At 51.0% G+C, this 20,732-nt stretch overlaps 1 protein-coding gene across 1 annotated transcript; it reads right to left on the reverse strand.

Moving 5' to 3' along the window:
* Nucleotides 1-503: 503 nt before the first annotated feature.
* On the reverse strand, nucleotides 504-19,748 carry Apmap (adipocyte plasma membrane associated protein). The gene is made up of 9 exons (XM_005380982.2): nucleotides 19,572-19,748; nucleotides 10,901-11,017; nucleotides 8,187-8,302; nucleotides 6,307-6,399; nucleotides 5,224-5,340; nucleotides 4,214-4,388; nucleotides 3,690-3,824; nucleotides 3,137-3,329; nucleotides 504-1,444 (listed from the first exon to the last, which is right to left on the reverse strand). The coding sequence occupies exons 1-9, from the start codon at nucleotides 19,661-19,663 to the stop codon at nucleotides 1,235-1,237; spliced, it is 1,248 nt and encodes a 415-aa protein (XP_005381039.1). The 5' UTR covers nucleotides 19,664-19,748; the 3' UTR covers nucleotides 504-1,234.
* Nucleotides 19,749-20,732: the final 984 nt, after the last annotated feature.

Consider the following 20,732-nt stretch of genomic DNA (forward strand, 5'->3'; position numbering starts at 1 on the left):
GCTGTCCTGTCAGGAAACGTTGCCTCATCTAGGCTGTGCTGGTTCTCGCCTCTACCCAGTCATTTATTCCATGTGATACCATCCAAGGAGTGACACACAGATGATGCAAGGTTACCTCACCAACCGCCACCCCCTGAAAGAGGCACGATCAGCTCCCAGGGTGGGCAAAGTTGAGGCAAACGGCTCCATTTCCACAGCTGTCCACACCTCTGAATTTTGCTAGCATTACTCAAACTGTTACCCTGTTGAGTCGTTCCGAACACATTCCCAAGCACCCAGGAAGAAAGCACCTGGTGCTGCAGGACCCAGCCCGAGCTGGCAGGAAGCCAGAGCCTACTCACCCACGGGGAACTGGCACCAAGACCGTGGTCAGAACCATGGAGCTCTGAAGTCTCGCCACATGACCCTACCCCACCGACCCCCTCCCCGCCGCCGCTGCCAGGACAGCCCTCCCAGCAATGCAGTGGAGAAGAAACTCCCAGGCCACACCATCAGAGGCTAAGTGAGTTTAAAACTATTTATTATTATTATCAAAAGTAAGACCAGTGTGCCGACCTGTCAAGACATACAGCAGTTGGGATATGACACTAGCAGAAGATAGCACGTCACACATGCACTGCCCACACAGGGTCCGAGAGGCAGAACAAAGGCGGAGACAGCGCATTCCCAGATGGACTCTGCAGTGCAGACTCCCTCGGGGTCAGTTCTCATCAAAGAACCCAAACAGGCCTCCCACCCCAGATCCGCAGGCCGCCCCTCCCACCTGCTCCGGTCTGGAAACCTCTGGTGTGCAAAGAGGCCAGGTAGCAGCAGGTGAGGCTGGGAAGACCCCACACATGGCGCAGGGCATCCAGGCTGTATCCCACACTCGCACTGTGCTCCCTGGTCCTTCTGTGCTACCCCGAAAGCATGTGTCCCCCTTAGAGAGGGACACTGAAGCCCCAGCAGAGACCAGCAGCAGCAGTGAGGCTCTGGCAGCTCATCAGTGGCTCTGGCCACTAACTAACCCTGAGTTCCACAGACAGTGCAGTTTCCCACATCCTAGAGAAAGACAGTTCCTAGAGACATTATTCTTTCTTGTAAGAGAAAATGGCTTTCTATGAATTGATCTTCTCTAAAGATGAAGTCACTCCCAGGAGAGGGGTCCCCTTGGGCTGCAGCCGTCTTTCCATCCACTCTTCTGAGGACCCACAGGTGCTGGGACAGCTGCTCCAGCTGCCCGGCACACCCAGGCCTAGATCGACTGCAGGCTGAGCCTGCAGAGAAAGGGCGACCGGAAGGAGCCCAGGTACAGGTGCCCGTCATGCTCATGCACCTCGCTGATGTAAGTGGCCACCAGTCCGTCAGGGTCGTGCAGGCTCCTCCGGAAGGCACCGCTGTCACTGAGCTCGAGAACCAGGCTGTACCGAGGCACGAACTTCAACACCGTCTCCTGACTGAGCAGCTAGGGAGAAGCAGAGAGGCCCTCTGACCTGAGAAGGCCACGCACAGGCAACCCCACAGGTGGCGGAGCCCAGAGCTCCTGTGCCTGCGCCCCACAGACCAGGCTGCAGAGGCAGCAGGACAACTCTGCACAGCTCACTGGCACGCCAAACCAAGTCCCATCCAGGGAGTCACCACACGAAGTGAAGGCTGCCATGACCTTGACCCAGCAGAACACAGGGTCAAAGCCAGCATGGCTTCAGGGAATCAACAAGTCCCCTGGTGAGGAACAAAGAATGTCAGGCATGCAGGATATAAAGGACAGAGACCAGGAGAGCTCCCATTCAAAAGACAGCTGCAAAGTGCAGCATGCCACGTGGCAGCCTTGGACAGGGCCAATGCTACCACCATGCTGCAGGGATACCGCCACACACGGGCACAGGCCACGGGGCTGAGAAGGAGGCTGAAGCAGGAACCACGTGGGGAGGGGGATAACAGCTGCAGAGAGAAGGAACCAGCAGGAAGCTGGGACGCAGGGATGGACGACAGGAGTGAAGGGAACAGCAGATCTCCACCCAAACACCTGCAGGCATCTCAAGAGTCACGCCTCCCCTCCAGGAAACGTGGACAGCTCTAGAAGGTTCACAAGCAAAGGACAGGCTACAGGAGAATCTGCAGGACTCTCAAGCCTCCCAGGGCACAAAGCCTTCCTCCCTGCGTCTTCCTCTTACCCTAAAGATCCCACGCTCTTGCTCCAATGAGGGCTCCGCAACCTCCACCTCCACAGCCAGCACTGAGTCTCTGGCCCTGGGACCCCAGGTACACCCTACTCAGCTGCTGCAGATGCCAGTCAGGACCCGGCCTGCACTGGCTGCTGAGGCAGGAGCACCACTCTCAGCCTGACCCTGGCCCTGCAGCCCAGGCCCCAAACCAAGGGGCCTCAAGACCGGCTGCTGTGTGTGCACCTGATCCTGGGTCCTGACCCAACCCTGGCCCCACAGCCAGCAGGGCAGCTCTGGGATGCCCATCTTCTCAACGGGAGCTGCTGCAGGCTTCCTGACACCGTGCTCTCAATAACACAGCCAGGGCTGCTTGAGCTGAGCAGGGTGGGTGTGCAGGGGACCAGGACCACAGAGACCCGGGAGGCCTCAGAGCCGAGGGACAAGGGTGTCCCTGCAGCACGGTGGGTGGCGCAGGCCTTGAGGTCCATGGGTAAGGGGTGCTGAAGGAGCTGCGGGCGCCACTGGCAGGTAGGTGGTGTTTTCATTAAGAGTAGGGGTGTCAGGAGGACCCAGGGCAGACCCTACAGAGATGGTAGGAGGAATGGGCAGAAGGCGCAGGCCAAGGTAAGGCAGGAAGACATCCCTGATAGCCATTTTCCATGAAAGATGTGGGAGGGAGCAGGACAGGGACAAGGACAGGGGGACCTAAGTCAGCCAGGGAGGCGGGGTTCGAGCTTGACCATGGAGTGGGGCCCCAGAACTCAACAAGCAGAAGTGACAAAAGGTTCTCAGAAACAGAACCCAGAAGGAAAACGGGAGGTGGGTCCAAACGTTTAAATTCATATTTCAGGATGAAGAATAAAGTATGTTTTAAGTAGACATCACAAGTATCAAAGATTATGAGTAAAACTAGAACTTTTAGGGGTATACAGATCAAAAAGATTATAATTAGATTAAATCTTCATATTTGGGGACTATAGTTCTCTAGTTACCTTGAAAATCATCCTTTTGATCCAGGGTTTCTCTGACAGGAAGTCCAGCATGGAGAACCCGGGGTTCTGGCGGATGACCGACATGGCGACCCAGTAGCCCCCGGAGCTGCTGGGCCGGATGTTGTCGGGGAACCCTGGCAGGTTCTCCACGAACACATCAGCCCCACCCTTCATCAGGCCAGACACGTAGACCCTGGAAAGTTCCACACAGGCAGTCAGCACAGCCCCAGTTGAAGGAAAAAGCCTTGGTCAAGCACCCAACAGCTTCTAGCCCAGGCACAGGCATGGCACCATTGCAGGGGCGTCCCTCAAGAGCACCCAGGGAGAAGCAGGTGGGGACCGAGGCCCAGAGTGCAGGGAAAGGGGACCTGGCTGTGCCAGCATTAAGCTGAGACCCTGGCGGACTGCCGCTCCCAAGGGACTGGAGTATAGGAGGAAGCCCATCCTAGAGAGTGGCTTCCACCCATAGGACGCAAGGTAAGGGCACCCACTGCCCCCTACGATGTCCACCCACATGGTCCCCACCCACAGTGACACCGGCCACCCCACACACCTGCGTATCCTTGCCATGGTTGTTTCTGCCACTAGGACGAAATCTTCCTCGGGAGACAGCTGCACCCCGTTGGGAAACCGCAGCTGGTCCAGGAGCACCCGCACCTCCTGGGTCTCAGTGTCGTACTCCAGCAGGCTGGGGAGTAGGCATGGTCACACGGGAGGGTCTGCATGCTTACAGCCCAGCCCTGCTCCCCTCTGGGAGGTGACTCCTCACTCGCTGGCCAGGCCTGGGTGCTGTGCTGCCCTGGAGCTGGGGCAGCCCCAGGGAGGCCAGCAGTCCAGCCCCAGGCCCTCCAGGGGGCCAGCTGTCCACACCACCCATGGCACACTAGCCTGTGCCATTTCATTTTCTTAAAGAGGAAGTGAGGGTGCCTGCCCTCTTACCAGTTCTGAACACTACCAGTGCCCTTCCCAGGAGCTGAAGGGCTACACTGTGGAACACACCATGACGCCAGAGGCTGTCAGTCCCTGGGGTCACTTACCAGGCACTGCCTGGGTAGAGAAGGATGAGTGTGCACCTACCGCCCATCATCGGTGCCTTCCATAACCAGGAGAAGGAAATCTCGCCTCTGCCACTTGCTGCTGGAATCAGTGAAGTAGATCTTCCGCCCATCCCGTGTGATGGCAAGATCGTTCACAAAGGACATCTTCCTTCCCTCAATGGGCGTCTCAGAGGACAGCAGCAACTTCACTTGCCCTGAAGTGAGAAAGAGAAACAGAAAGAAAAAGACTGGCTTCCATTCTAAGAACTTGTTTCTCAGTGATTCCAAAATATTAATCAGCCCAACTGATGTAAAAGAAGAAAGCTAAAATGAACTTTTCTGAGTCTCATGTCAGAAGAAGAACTCTTTCCTGCAGTCAGAATGGTATATGCGGGCCAGGGACATAGCTCAGTGGCACAGCACCTGCCTGGCAAGCACAAAGTCCGGAGTTCGATTCCTTGCACCCAAGAAAAAAAAAATAGTGTATCCATCAGCTGACCGGTGATGAACGCGCTCAGGCTTAACTTCCTCAAGGTAAAACTCCTTCCTAGGAACAACCTGGAGTCCCACATATGGGGCTGCCCACTGATGGACACATACGGGTGCCCAAGCGCAGGTGCCCGGCAGCCCTCCACAGGGCCACATCCACAGCATACACCTGCACTGAGAAAGCTGTAACCCTGGTCACAGTGACAGGCCCACCAGTCAGGGGACAGGGGACAGAAAGGGCAGAGGCAGAGCAGCTAAAAGATAAAAAGAAAAAGGGAACAGTAACAGAGAGAGACAGAAAAATAAAGACAGAACTAGAAAAGAGTTCTAACACCCTCAGAGCAAGTCCTTCTGAGACCCTAAGGCTAAAATCCAACCGTCTGGGAGGTCAGGGCAAAGCCTACAGCAACAGAGACTGATACCAGCTGCCACACAGGCCATGTTTGATGAGTGGGAAGCCTCAGAGGGCCTCAGCAACTCTGACAAAGCCTACTGAATCTTTTCACGTGTGCATGGAAGATCTGAAATCATCATGGAGGAAAACAAGTTACTGTGACCTACGTTTCCGGGGGTTGACTTCAAACAGCCCCTTATACGCGTCGGCCACGAAAAGAGTGCCGTTGGGCCCCACACGGATGCCCAGGGGCCTTCCACAGGCAGGCTCGTCTTCGCGGGTCTCTAGGAAGAAGCAGACAGGTGTTGGGGGCAACAGGCCACTGCACCCGCCACAGGGCACAGTGCCTCACCCCTCACTGGACAGACTTGGGGCTGTACACAGCAGAGGACAGGGCGTTAGCACTAGACGTAGGGGGTCCTGGAGTACTCAGCGTGGGGAGCTCACTGTGGGCTCAGCATGGCGCTCACGGCAGCAGCTCAGTGTCCATATTGAGGGAAACAGCGCAAACTGAGAACCAAACCAGAGTGTAAGTCCACCTGTGAAACTGCAGTGTGGGTGCCTTCAAAGCTGCTTCCCAGATGTCAGTAACAATTACGCTGAGCAGGCCTACGATGAATTTTATTTTGCTTTTCATTCATTTGTGTCATTTTGTGTTGTGTCTACTTCACAACAAAAAATATGTCACTTGTACAAAAATAACTTGCTATAAAAATGACATCTAGGACTGGGGTTTAGCTCAGTGGTACAGTCCTTGCCTGGCATGCATAAGGCCGGGCTTCCAGTCCTTACACTACAAAGAGAAACTCTAACATAAAATAAAAATAAAAGTAACTATAAGAAGCCATGGGCTATCAGTTTATAAACAGTGCAGTTCTACTCTAGGTTTCTAAAATCTGACTGATGTAAGGGTGTTTAGACTCTTAACAGCACTGCTGAATTCCTAATCAGGAATCACACATAAGCACCTGAAAATGATAAAACCACCTGCTTTTTTATCAGCACTCCTACATCACCCATTAACCTCTGAAGTGACCCCAAAAGTGACCACAAGTCCAGTGGACCGGTGAAGGGGCAGGGCCCCAAGAAGTACCAAGCAGGGCCCAGAGACCATGCGTCAAACACAGAACTCGTGGTCACACTGAGCATGTCCCCCCGGACAGATGCCCAGCATTTTTCTTCACAGGTAAAACTGCCTTCCAAGAACAGCAGTTCCTTGGACACACTTCTGAGCGACAATCACAACTTACTGCATGGGCCTGAGCCAAACCGGGCGATGGTCTCTACTTCACCATTTTCAAGTTTTAGGACCCGGCCATCAGCTGTACCAGTGAACATCACATCTGTTTACAAAGCAAAAAGGGTAAAGGTCATCAGACTGAAACCTCTAAAATTGAGGCAAAACAAACCTCTCCTTTAAATTTTGGGTGCTGGGTATTTTCCCCCAGCAACAAGGAAAGTGACTAAGACAGTTCACAAAAAAAAAAAAATTGCACACATGTTTACAGTAGCCTTATTCTTAGTTACCAAGACTAGGAAACAAGTAGGCATCCATTAGTAAATGAATAGATAAATAACCTATGACACATCCAGTCAACGGACTAGATTCCACGTTAAAAAGAAATGTGCTGTCAAGCCATGAGAACACGGAGAAACCTGAAATGCCTATTACTGAATGAAAGAGGCGCTGAGAAGACCACCTGCCAAGATTCCTGCTCCACAACATCTGTGCAAGGCAGTGCCATGGAGACAGCACACAGCTGAGCAGCTGCTGAGGATGAAAGGGGAAGGACAGGGGGCCAGGAGGGGAAGGCAGGGCAGGGAGAATACTCTGCAGGATAGTGTACCGGCAGACGAACGTCACCGCACATCTGTCCAAAGCCCACTGAGTGTGCAACACCAAGCATGACTCCTGATGTAAACTACAGACTCTGGAGAAAAGTGCCAAAGTGGGTTCATCAACTATACCAAATGTCCATTCCTGATGATTAAAAAAATCAATTCTCCTCTTGGAAAATTTCTGTACCTTCTGCTCAATTTTACTATGAGCCTAAAACTGCTCTTAAAAACAAACTACTCAAAAGCAGGTGAAGCGCGCTACTTGAAGATGATTCTCCTGTACTGTCAGTGACTGGCCAGCACCCCCCAGGACACCAGGTCACCCCCAAACGGAGCTGCAGCTGCATGAGCACCCAGGAGCCTTGACCAGAGGAGACCCCAGTGGGCAGCCAGCCCCTCTGTGAGGAGAAAGTACAAAGCAGGACGCAGGGTCTTCTCGCGAGGTGAGGCCACTGGCTTGGGCTTCTCCTCCTACAGGTCCCAGGTTTAAACTGCAATATTTTAGTTTTCACCAAAAAAAGTGAAATTTACTAATGGAAATGTCAATGTCTTTTACAGAAAATTATGAAGTTTATCACGAAGTACTTGTTTTTCTTGCAATAATTTTGACTTTGTCAGTCAAAAATCAAGCCAACAGCTACATGACTGGGCCAGGCTGTAGGTCCCATCAAGCAGCAGGGGCCACAAAAGCCTGGAGCAGGGTGAACACTGAAGAACTAAAGCCAAGCAGCAAGCAGGACACACAGGCACGGGCCCACCCCGGAGTCACCAGCAGCATCTCCAAAGAAATTCTCACACCAGTTAGTCTGTTCATCGTCTCACCAACCGTGTCTTGTTGGTACTAAGCCTAATTCTCATTTTAACGGCAAATGCTTTGTCCAGGCTCTAAGAGACCCGATTCGAGCTGGCAGGCTGGGGAGAGGTGGGGACACCACGCAAATAGACTTCAAACAGGGATAGCCACGAAACTCCAGCTTCGAGGTGAAGCTGAAGACCAAAGGCCCAAGAAACACACTATCCATCCAGCACCTACGTACTGTCCCAAATGACCCACATGTTACATCTGCACTCCCTGTCTCCTTCCCAGAGCTCTGAGCACAGTAAGCACCTCTAGAGACAAACTCAAAGTTACCAGCATCAAAATATCATGCCAGGAAAACAGGAGAGAAGCTGGAGGCCACTTCCGCTGGGCTGCCTACCCAGCAAGTGCTGCTTGCCAGGCTCCACCAGGCTACCTGGAACCCCACTCACCCCCGCCCCCCGGCACCACTCACAGTCCTGGTTCACTCACCCCCGACATTTGCTATGGACTCTGGCCCAATGAGCTGATTCTCGAACAGCCTTTCCGCCTGCCGCAACTTCGTATTTGGTTGTAGGACACCAAGCAGCAAAGGAGGTTCTTTAAAGCTGTAAAGCAAGGCAGTTGTAGGGATGTGTCCACAAAAACACATAGGAAAATGCCCGCTGAGGATCGATTACAGGCAGAGCTCCCTGTTCTGTGATAAACAGAGGACATCCCACTAACATCCTTAGTTTCCAGACATAAAAGGAAAAGAAAAAAATGTTCAAGGCTATCAGAAAAGGTCACACCACCGAATAACTATGAAAGCATCCATACAGCTAATGCCAGGGCTTTGGCAGTCACCTTCTGGGGAGCTGGGGCATCCACAAAGGGCAGCTGTAGGAAGTAGGGCTGAGCAGCACCCCACTAGCCAGACCAGAGGACTGTGTGTGTGTGTGTGTGTGTGTGTGTGTGTGTGTGTGTTGCTGGGCATTGAACACTGGATACTTTATCACTGAACTACACCCCTAACTCTATTTTTTGAGATGAGGCCTCACTAAGCTGCCCAGCTGCCCAGCTAACTTGTGTTTCTCCTGCCTCAGCCTCCTGAGCAGCTGGGATTACAGGTGTGTGCCACCATGCCCAGCCCACACAGACTCTTCTTGAAGCTGGAATTCTGCCAACTCAGCAAAGACGCTATCTGTGTTTGCTTTCTGATTCCATCCTAATTCTCTCCATGGTTCTGCCCAACCAGGATCCAGTGCCAATCTTCCCTCTCGACTCTGTCAGGTGTAGATGGGATAAATCTGTCATGCACGAGTATGCATGGCTGGGACGCTGCCCTGCGGCACACCGTCTAGGGGACACTGAGTCAGCAGCAGCACCCAGGCCCCACCCATAAGCACTCCAGGCAGGGCCTGGCTTCCACACAGAGAGGAGCAAGAGGTGTCTTTCCAGAGGAGGATATGGGTGCTTGTAGTCATTTCTAAAACATGTTTTTCAGTTAAAGTAAAATGTAAGGTCAAGGACATAGAGAAGCATTTTAGAGAAAAGACTTTGATGCTATTACTTTACAGCCCAACAGGAAGCTGAAAGCTGTCACACTGCAAAAGAACCATTTACTACCAGTGTAAAACTGTAAAACTCAAAAGATGATGAAAGAAAAACAGCAACAGCCATTAAGGCAGCTGGCCATCAGGAGCTAAGAAAAGCCCATAAATCACACCAAGGCAGGGCCACAGGGCATCTCCAGGGAGAGACACAGGGCCTGACCTGAGCAGCTGAAGAACAGGGACCAGACTGGGCCCCGAAGCACTCGGAGGAGCCCATGAGGTCCAGACAGTGCCACCCCACTGCCGCCACTTCTCCTCGGCCAGCAATGGAAGGTAATGGCAGCCTCCTGTCCCAAGCCAAGGAGAAAGACACAGCCCTGTTAAGCTGCTTCTGCCTCCCTGTGCAGTCAGCTGTGTCCCCAGGACCCCACGTCATCACCATGCCTGTGCAGGCCCTCCGCCTTCCACAGTGGAGCACCAGCCCCACAGCCTCCTGACCAAGCTTCTCCCCCACACTGCCCAACACATGACCACTCCCTAGGAAGCCCTGACACCCTCCTCACTGGCCCCAGGCTCCTGAGCTCCCCGTCACTGCAATCACTCAGAGAGCCCTCCTTCACTGCCTACCTGCTCCCCAACCCACTTACAGTACAGTTCAGTCAGCCTCGCCCCAAGGGTGCTCTCACAGGGAGCCAGGACCTCACTGACCAGAACGCACAACCCTACCCCACCACACTCTGCAGTCCCAACAGCAATAGGAGCCTGGCCCTGCCCCCCTGTAATCACTAATGAGAATATATATCAAGGGCCCCTTTTTCCAGGTGACAATGGATAACATACTCCTGGATCTCCACTGGGTAAAGATAACTTAGGGAAAAAAAATACTAATTACAGGTTTTAAAAAAAAAAATCAGGTACTTGCTGCTTGGCCAAATCTCCCATGCGGGTAGCCCTGCCTTCCTGATATAACACTAGGGGAACCTGTCCAGTGGACAAGGTCCTGCAGAGCTAAGGCGGAGCGACTACTGGGCTGCAGAGCAAGAGGAGGGAGGGAAGCAGCTACTGTCACCACCACCACCCAAGGACAAGCCAGGCAGACCAAGCAGGCCCAGGCCCCCGTCCAGGCCATTGCAGTAAGGTGTGAGGGCAAAGGGCTGTAGAACAGGAGTGAGTTGGTTATCTCCAGGCAGGACAGGAACTGGGAAGGTACAAACAGAGAGAGGAGAGAGCTGAGGAAAGGGCTAGGATGCGACAAACACGTACCAACACCCCACAGTAAATGTGTTCATTTCGCATGACAAACTTGTAGTAAAAAAAAAACAACATATTAAACTCGTTACTTATAGAATTTAAACAAGGTAATTTAAATCTAGCCTTCCTTTACGTGTGCTTTTGCCACCTCATAGAATTAAGGTTAACTCTATTCCCACAAGTTTCTCTTACTTTGATTTCTGTCCTTGATTTGTAAGCTTTTTCCAAGGACGACAGCCAGTACCACCCATATACTCTGAGTAACACTGAATCAACATAAACTCCTAAGGAGACCACAGCACCCTCTCTCATAACTTCCTCTAGGCCTGCCCAGGCTGGCTGACTCAGCCTCCTTTCCTGGACACTACTTCAGCCTAACACACATCCCCTCCTGGGGAATAAGGATTGCAGGAAGCTCACCTGAGAGGTTGGGGATCAATGGGGGACTCCAGCAGCTTCATGGCTCCAAGCAGGGGCAGGATGAGGGATGCAGCCAGCACCAAGAAGGTCATTCGGAAGACTCTGCCGCTAAAGGAGCTGCCCAAAATAAAGCACACGAAGGCTATCAGCGGAGCCTCCCAGGGACAGCCTGCAGATTGAAGCCCTTTCTGTAGGAGAAGGATCAATTGCCCGTTCCCTAGGGCAGGGTTGTTGACCTTGGTGGCTTCTGATTAAACTTCAGTACCATTTGCCAGGAGTGGAAAGCATGACTGTATTTTGTTTTGTTTTGTTTTTAATCTTCTGTGGTGTGGGACCCTCTGGTCAGTTGTTTCCAGATCTTGGACTTTCTACTGTAGCAGTTTTAAAGAGGGCAAACTCAAAAAACTGATGAACACAAAAAGCAACAGGAGAAAAAAGGTTCCGTGACGCTTGGTACTGTGTGTCCCTAGAGTTTTTAAGGATCAAAGAGAGTAAGGGCTGGGGATATGGCTCATGGTACAGCACCTGCCCAGCATGTCCGAGGCCCTGGGTTCCATCCCCAGCATCCAGAAGAGACAGACAGACCAATTCATGAAAAAACAAGCCCAACAATTCCCTGGGCCCCCAATTCCCCAATCATTTCACAGATCCCATTTTTAAGAAGGAAATTCCAGCTCTGGTACTTGGTGGGGAAAGTGTGACAGACCATATAGTAACCACACAGAATCTACACAATTAAAACTCTTTAAGCCATCAGTCCTCAAACCTGGGAAGACATGAAAGCTGTCTTGGGAATCCTGAGTAAAGTTTTTAGACAAATGACCAGGACTGCCTAAAATACTTCTGAACCAATCCTCATATACATTATTTCTCATCTGCTAAACAAGTGGACATTTAAATTCGTGCTACTAAATTAACTTCATAAATCATTATTTGCTTACATACACTGCATTCCAATTCACTAGACACTTCACATTCAGATTAATTTCAAGCAAATAAAATTATGAGCATTTAAGGCAGTGATGGCAAACCTTTTAAGAGACCAAGGGCCCAAACTGCAACCCCAAATCCACTTATTTATCACAAAGCGCCAACAGTGCAATTAAAGCTGAATACTGAGGCTTTAGTTTTGTTTGTTTGTTTGTTCGTTTTGTCTTTTTGAGACAGGGTCTTGCTGTGCAGTTCAGGCCGGCCGAGAGCTCACTTTGTAGCCCAGCTGGCCTTGAACTTGTAACGATCCTCCTGCCTCTGCCTCACGAGTGCTGGGATTACAGGCACGTGCCACCACGCCCAGCTAATGAGGCTTTAGTTTTTGTTTTTGGGGTTTTTTTTCCGAGGTTTTAGTTTAGAAAAACCACCCATGACATCATCTCAGTGAGGGCTCTGTGTGCCCGCTGCAGAATGCATGGGCACAGCACCCAGCCAGCAACTGAAGCAGCTTCTTCACTGCAGAAGCCCACAGGCTGCCCCTGTGGAACGGGCAGCAGGCAGGGAAGCTGGTAGGGATGCCTCCGTGTGCTGCCCAGTCCTGGACAGAGCAGAAAGTGCAGTCCACCCTCCTGTTCCCACTGTGGTGGCTGGAAATGAACAACAAAGGGAAACAAAGTCAAAGTGCAAAGGAGGGAGCAGCTTTCGTAAGGGGCCCCTGACAGACGCTCCAGACAGCACAACTAAGATCAGGGGCTCTGCCAACAGACGTGAGGAAACAGGTTCCACCACCCCAGAACCTCGATGAAGAAACACTGAGACCTGCCAGGACCCTGACCTAGAGGGCTCTAGGATAAAAAATTTGTACTGTTTACTCCCCAAGGGTGTGGTAATTTGTTACTGAGGCATAGGAAATGAACTGAGTTTTCTAAGTAATTTCCAGCATTAGAAGTAAGATGCTGCTGTAACAAATACCTAAAAACATGGAGGCGGCTTTGGAATTGGGCTGTTGGTGTTGGAGGATGAGAGAATTTTGTGGAGCAAGACAGAAAAGGCCTAGGTTTCCTTGGAGAGACTATTAACAGGAATACAGATGTTAAAGATTCTGCCCAGGGATCTCAGAAGGAAGAGAAGAACATGGCAGGAAAGAAATATATTACCTTTTACAGAGACGCTTAGACCTAACTTGCCGTGAACAGAAATATAGACATAAAAGGCACTGTGGTGAGGGCTTAGCAGGATGTCAGGAACACGTTATCAGTGACATCGGGAAATGGAGAAAGAAAGGACAACGCAGGAAAACTCAACCTTGGGATCTAGTGGTAGGAAGCAGGGCCGTGTCCCCTTTTGTAGGTGAGGAGGCTGGAACTAAGCAGAGGACGTTTCTGAGCCCACGTTGGAGGTGCTGTCCCCGTCCCCTCCTGCTGCTTTCTCCTCCAAAACAGGGCAGGTGTTGGGGCCGAGCTAACCACTCTGTGTTCCTCTGGCATTTCCCCTTTGCAATGAGAATTCTCACATGTGTCAACCTTCCAAAATTTTGCTCCATAGGGTAACCTTCTTTTTGTTCTATACGGTTTTTAATCCATCCTTCAACCCCCAGGTAAATTGCCAAGCCCTCAGTCTTTACCCCTTCTGCTAGGTGGAAAAGCAGGTGGTCTAGGTGCACAAACCCAAACAAAATGCAAGAGACCCGGCAGGGAGAGGCCATGAGAGCCCAGGCTCCTAGAAGAGAGCAGGCAACCAGGAAGGAAGTCAGGTAAACCCCTCCCACGAGTTCTGGCCCCAAACCCCAGGGCCCTACAACCTTCTTCTAGTACCAGTGACTTGTGCCAGTATGGGTACAAACTCCACAGACATGAAAATGCCTATAAAGTACAGACCAGTGTCAGCCAGGCAAACACAACCTGGGGTCCACAGCAAGGAAGGAGCAAGGGCCGTGAGAGAAGATCAACAAGACAGCAAAAACAAGCTGTGGAAACTGGGCAGCATGGTGCACCTCTCTGCTTCACAGATGAGCAAAGTGGGCAGTGGGAGGCTCAGGTGTCCTGTCCATGGCCTGCGCCAGAACCAGTATGGAGAAGGACATTCTCTAGATATATTGCCCCAGGCCTGACCAAGCCATGGTTGTTGGGTTCTGGAGGAAGCCTAGCAAAAAGCATTGTTAGCGGCTGGGGATTTAGCTCAGCAGCACAGCGCCTGCCTGGCAAGCGCGACATCGTGAGTTCCATTCCCGGTACGGGGGGGTGGGGGTGCGGGGGGACCAAAAAAAAGCATTGTTAGCCCCAGGGACAACACTAGATGCTTTTCTGAGGTATGTCCTAAGGAAGATAACATGATGGCTTACTAGTCAAGTCTCATGCCTATGATAATAGAGTTGTATTGGCCTTGCAAAACATAGTTGAGATCGGGGGCCGCCCCCTTGGTTCTCAGTGAATAAAAGGTTACCAGAGATGGTGGCTGGAGCTTTAGTCCCAAAGGACTAGCCCCTGAGCCCAGATATATGGCTCTGGAGTTGTTCTTTTGACGAGGGGATTAATACATCCACAGGCACCTAGTTCAGGGGACCTGTTCACCCTGGACAGGGATGGATGAGTAATCCAACAAACCAGCAGGCACCAAAAGGGCCAGCTCTGACTCCAGGCTCTGGCTGCCACCAGCAATGCTGCTGCCAAAGGCAAGGGGAGGGGGCAGCATCGGGCCTGAGAGCCCTCGGGGTCAGACTGTGAGACCATGTGATGATGTGCCTGTGCCGGACACTCACTTGAAGGGGGCGCACAGGGTTCGGCCTCTGTGACACGGTTCTTCCACCCAACATTTGGCCCTCCAGGTCCACCCACCCTGCAGAATGCACCAGTACACCGGTCCTTCTGCTGGCTGAAGAACCCTCCATTGTGTGTGTAACACAGAACTCGTTTTTCCACTCATCTACTGAGGGACTTCCCACCCACGAGAGCAGGAAACAAACGGCTCCTTTCACTCACTTATGATTTCTTCACCAGTAGGAGGTGTTTCAATGGGGTGATGAGAAGTTTTAAAACTGGAGAGAGTTGGTAGTTGCCAAACACTGTGAACAGCCAAATACCAGAGTTATATACTGTAACACTGTATCACTGTACACTGTGAATTTCACTTCAAATAAGAAAACGTAACACTGTTATGGTTTGTGTCTAGATGTCCAACCAAAGCCTCATGCAGTCATGGGGTGGGCTTCCAGAGTTTATGATTGACTTCTAGGGTGGGTAGCCTGCATACAATATAAGGGAGGCAAAGACAGGCTTGTTCGCTGCCGCTCCTCCCTTTTTGCTCTTGCTCCCTTTTTGCTCTTGCTTCCTTCCTTTGCCATGAACTATTGCCTTCTGCCATGTGTCACTCTGCCTTGGAGCCAGCCACGTACGGACTGAAACCGCCACAAACTGTGAGCTACATAAACCTTCCTTCCTTAATTTTAGGCATTGGGTATTTTGTCTCAGAAACCAGAGAGAAATAACCAAGACAGTGATCAAAATGTTTTAAGCTAGAGGGCAGTAACTGTTGCAAAATTCCATGATGATACTAAAACACACAGAATTGGAGTGGATAAATAGGTGGGTTTTGCATGTATGAATTGCTTCTAGATAAAGATGCTTAAAATTAAAGAAACAAAGTCAACAACTTTCCCACACAAGGAGCTGTAGGGCTGACTGTGAGTATTGGTGGCAAAAAGGCTTTTGTTAGTGTGGACTCTTTTAGAAGCAGAGTCCCCAGAACAGAACATATGCAAAGGTGCACAGGGAAGAGGGAAGCCTGCCTACCTTGAGCCCTGACCTCAAGGGCCTTCTGCACAAGTCCAACCTGTATTTCTGTCCTTTAGAAAACTTGACAGGATCATACACTCCTCCCCAGCCTCCCGGGGGAAGCTGTAATCCTTCACTGGCTATCATTCAAGAAACAGTAACAGTCTAACCAAAGTGCAGCTTCCTTTTTTCTTGCCTAACCATTCTTCTCACCCATCCCGAATGACACTAACTCCCCTCAGCCATGCTGCACCTTACATTAGGCCAGGGCTGCTGGGGATAGAACCCAGGGCCTCACACATGCTAAGCACAGACTCTACCACTGAGCTGCACCCCTGCCCCTGTATTTGATATTTTAAAAAGCTTAATTTGGAAATCTGATTCAGAGTTTGCAACACCCTACTTAAGTATCTGGTTGCCCCTTCATATAATGCTAACTGGTTCATTTATGTCAAAAATAAAACGCCCAACCAGGACTGAAAGTGACAGTGTATACAGCTAGAAAAGCAGCCACAACGACAGATGATCTGTGACACACACTGTCCTTTGCGGGGACTGAGAGGCCACCCAGTGCAATGCTCTCAAAGGCAGCACCTCTGCATCACCTGCATACGCTTTAGCAAGGCCCAGAGCTTCTGGCCTGGGGGTCCAGAGTGGGCCGGGGAAACACTTCCTTTCCATCGTCATTCCTGATACCCACTGGACATTCTCTTATGCACGTCCTCTCCCAGGGAAAGCCCATCCCACCTCCCAACCCCACCTGATCATTATCCAGTGACTACCGGAAGCTCTGTGGTCAACTTTTAGAAACAGTCGCTTACATCTAAAGAAAACCCTTGAGCAGCACTGCTTAACTTAGCCTCCATGATGACAGACAGTAGCCACTCACCATGTGTGGCTGCTGAGGGCTCAAAATGGAGCCAGCTCGCTACACAAATGGGCAAACTTGGCTCCTGTGCCCATGCAGCCTTGCCTGGACGAGGTTCATTAATGCTTTGGCAGGCCATCCTCCCTGTGGTGCCCACACACAGTCAACTACACCTCCTCCCCATTTTCTCTATGTTGGCCTCCCTCTGATTGTACACCACATTATCCTAACTTAAATAAAAGATGCTGCTCTTAACTCATTTTCACTGACCGGGCACCACACACTCTCGGCCTGTGGTGTAGACACATCCAGGAAGGCTGGTGACCTGCTCCCAGGTGCAGTCTGAGAAGTCAACTTGTTTGTCCCATCTCTCAAGAAAAGCCTGAAGGAAAGCTTCTCTCTGGAGGACATGTGAAATTTCCTGAAATTTCCTGCAGTCTCTAAGGCCAAGAACACAACCACGGTGATGCAACACAGCCTGACAATTGCTGCTGACCCAGCCACAATTTACAAAATCCTCTGTACTCACACCTGCCAAACCTGAAGGACATTCTCTACCTCCTGCACATCAGACATCGGCGCCTTAAACCATGGACTAAAAGCCCTGAAGGACACACTCCAGGAGACCAAAAGCTTCCAGTGACTTCTGTGGAAAAACCTGTTAGCCCTCACCCATGGGGTACCAGAACCTTGGTGATCAAGGTGATTCCTGGGACCTGAAAAAGTCAAAGAGCAGCATGTCCCAACATTTTAAACAAGTGCACCTTGAATTTTCACATTTCCCACATTTCTTCAAATTGGCTCTCCTAGAATCATCCTGTTGCTTTGAAAGAAAATTAGGAAATTAACAAGATAAATGAGTCATTTAAAAAGCACACACCAGGCAGAGCAGAGATAAAAATTCCAGATTCCTGACTCCTCTTCATGACTGCCCCTTCTCCTCCACACTGCCTCCCTAACTTCAGTCTTAAAATGATTAAAAAAAAAAAAAAAAGAGAGAGAGAGAGAGAGCGATATAGCAGAGATTTTTATTTGGTCTAAAAGCCTCCCACAGTTTACTGAAAAATCACCCATTAATTCTCAATATATTCATTCTTCACTCCTAAACAGTTACACATGGACATTAAGCAGTTCTCCTCCTGGATGTAACTATGTTACCAATGGGAAAAAACAGTTTCACAGTGCAACGATTTTTCTTTCAATAAAGTCTCCAACACATTTGGAAAAACTGTTGCCAAATAATAGTTCTAAGTTTGCACTAGTATGTTAAAGTGCTTAGCTCATCTATGCTCCACACTAAAGTTAGCAATCAAATGCCCCATTATTGTTCAAATATAGAAATTGGAGAGCTTTACCACAAAATGTTATCTCCAAAGCACAATCCTAAATTGTTCTTCAATCACCGCCTAGCTGCTAATTCTACCCTTCTTCATTCACTTTCATTTCTCTATTAACACTATTCCTCTTACCTCAGTGACCTCCTCAGTAAAATACAGCAAATGCTACCTTTCATACCAAGAGCCAGGAGACCTGCTAAAGTATCACTAGGTGTCCTCTCTACTACCCAACTCGCTGTCCTTCTCGTCTGTTAGTTTAATAATGTCCTGCAAGGTTCCCTCTGCCCTGTTTAGCACATCTAAAGTTTTCTCTAACATTTTTTTCTTTCTACTTCTTTCAAATTTCTTCACTGCACCTCTATCCACAGACTTCCCAGGTTAATTACCACAGAAAAATGAAAAATACAGAAGAATAACGACAAAAATAAGAAAAACAGCTATGATGTTAAAAGTAGAAAGGAAGGTGGGTGAGAAGAACTCACTTTGAAAGAAACCATTACAGACACATCAGAAAGGGATCGACAAATAAAACAAAGATTTCAAAAACACAGGAAAATAAGAACTAGGTCCACCGACAGGCAAGTCAAGAAAATATCTTAAATAAACACACATGGAAAATGCACACCAGAAAACATCAGGTGGCAAGATGACTTTGGAGCACCTAATTTACCTTGTCATTAAGGAAGAAAAATCCCCACAGACAACCTGAAAAAAACAATTTAATTAAATCTGCCCTCGAGCTCTGTAACAAGTGCCTCCTATACTCTGTGCCAAACTTGCAACACACTGCCCAGCTCTGTTGCCAACTGCTCTTTCATTTTTCAGGTCAAAGTGCCTGTTTTCAGGTTTCTGTCATAGAACACGGCCAGCCACATATGCCCATTCTAAAGGACACACTTTCCAGCAGAGATTAATTCCCAGTACCTACAGGAAGCAGGCTGACCAGCTAGCTGCCCCTGCTTTGCCCAACTGTACCCCTGAAAAGCCTCAGAAATGAGAATTCACACAGTCTAGGTCAGCCAGTCACTCACTGTCAGGGGGACGGCTTTCCACAGCCCAGCGATGGGACACTAACTGCCACAAAACCTCCAAACTGCCTTCCCAGAGCCACACACTGCTGCGACTATCGATCTCCCTCAGTACGTCCTTCTCATGAATCATCACCGAAAAAATTCAGCATATCACGGGCAAAAACACCGCTTGCTCAGTAGGTATCACACCTCTCGGCACACTCTGAATGACCAATAAACAGTCCTCTTATTTCTATGAACATATAAGTTAATGCCAAAACTTGGGGCTTGGTCTGTCCTGGCTTGCCCTAAAAGTTCAAATTTTGAAACTCAGGAAACAAAATTGAAAAATGAATTTTAAGTATCTGAAATTCTATGTGTAAGGATCACGCTTCGGTTTTTAACAAAGAAACAGCGTACTTAGATTCTGGAGGACTGAAGAGGAAGCAAAGACCAAAAGCCCAAAATTTATTCACCGTAACAACCAGTTCCCCTCCCCCTCCGTAAGCAGCGGGAAACCCGCAAGGCTGACTCCACAGCATCTGCCTACACCTGTCCTCTGCAGGGCTGGAGAGGCGTCCACACAGCATGAGGTAGGTGCAGCTGGACAACCAAGGGCTGTCACCCTACACAGTGGACCCGGTGAGGGAGGGCCGGGCCAGGGACTGTCACCCCACAGAGAATCCCGCGTGGGTCGGGACAGGCTTGGGACACCCGGGGACTCCAGCGCAGCCACCGCCCTACCTGCCGCCCTACCTGCCATCCTTGACCTCTGGGGCCTGGCCGTCGTCCGTGACGACCTGGGGCCGCAGCGGCCGGCGCTGCCGCAGCCCGTCCGCCTCGCTCATCCTGCAGCCCGGGCACCTAGAGCCGCAGGCCGCCCCAGCAGCGAGGTTTCGCTCCCGCCCCGCCCGCGGCGCGCGGAAATGACGTCACGTCCCCCGTCCCGCCTCTTCCGGCGCAGAGGGGCGGCTCCGGACTTCGCGGGCGCCCTGCCCTGGGCTCTGGCGCGTTGGTGTTAGGGTGCACCCGACAGGGGCCCTGTGTCCAAGACACGCGAGCAGCCGCCGCGCCCGAGCAGCCTGGGCGGGAAGTTCGCTCCGGTTAGGTCAGGTGTTGAGGACACCGCCCTTCTATGAAGGCTCCAAGGTCGCGCTTCGGGAAGGTGGGACCAACAGAGGCCGTCGCTAGCGGCAGAGTCGAAGAAAACGCGCCGGTGGGGTCGTCACGGGTTACAGCGTCCAGGGGCTGAGCCGGGATGAAAGCAGACGCGACGCTCGCCCTTGGGCACAAACGAATGGAATGGCTTTAATCAGGTCGCCCAAATCCGTGTGAACCTTAATGTAGTCCCTGTCTTACAGGGGACGTGACCTTGCGACAGCGCGTGGCGGGTGCAGGGCGATGGGATCGGGGCTTCCGGGCCGGACGCCGAGCCCTGCTCACGCTGCTCCGGGAGTCACCCTGGGAGAAGCACGCTCGGGCCCGGCTTGGGCTCCCCGACTGCGCCCCGAGGCTTTCGGGCTGCAGACGTGCCGTTCTCTTTTTCAGCGCTGGACGGCGCTAGAATGCCACGAGAATGGGCCGCGTTCCTTCGGCGTTACGGAGCCAGCCTGGGGCAGGGGCGGAGCTCTTGTCCTACACAAATCCATTTCCTTAGGGTTCCACCAAGGTTGTAGTTCAGCCAGCCTTGCCAACACTTTACTTTATTCTGTGTCCTTGAATACAGCCTGTGTAGCTACAGTGTCAGGGGTCATTCTAACTAAGGGCTGTACAATCTGGCCCCAGCTGTGTTATCCTCCCTGCCCTAATCCCATTTCAGACACCAGAAATTGCCCTCCATTTCTAAATCTACGTCTTTCTGCCCTTGTCCATATTATTCCTTCTTCCTTGTGATACATTTTCCGTCACCCCCAGGTG

Source organism: Chinchilla lanigera, unplaced genomic scaffold (assembly GCF_000276665.1).
Source record: "Chinchilla lanigera isolate Chin_1 unplaced genomic scaffold, ChiLan1.0 scaffold00014, whole genome shotgun sequence".
Taxonomy (NCBI): Eukaryota; Metazoa; Chordata; class Mammalia; order Rodentia; family Chinchillidae; genus Chinchilla; species Chinchilla lanigera.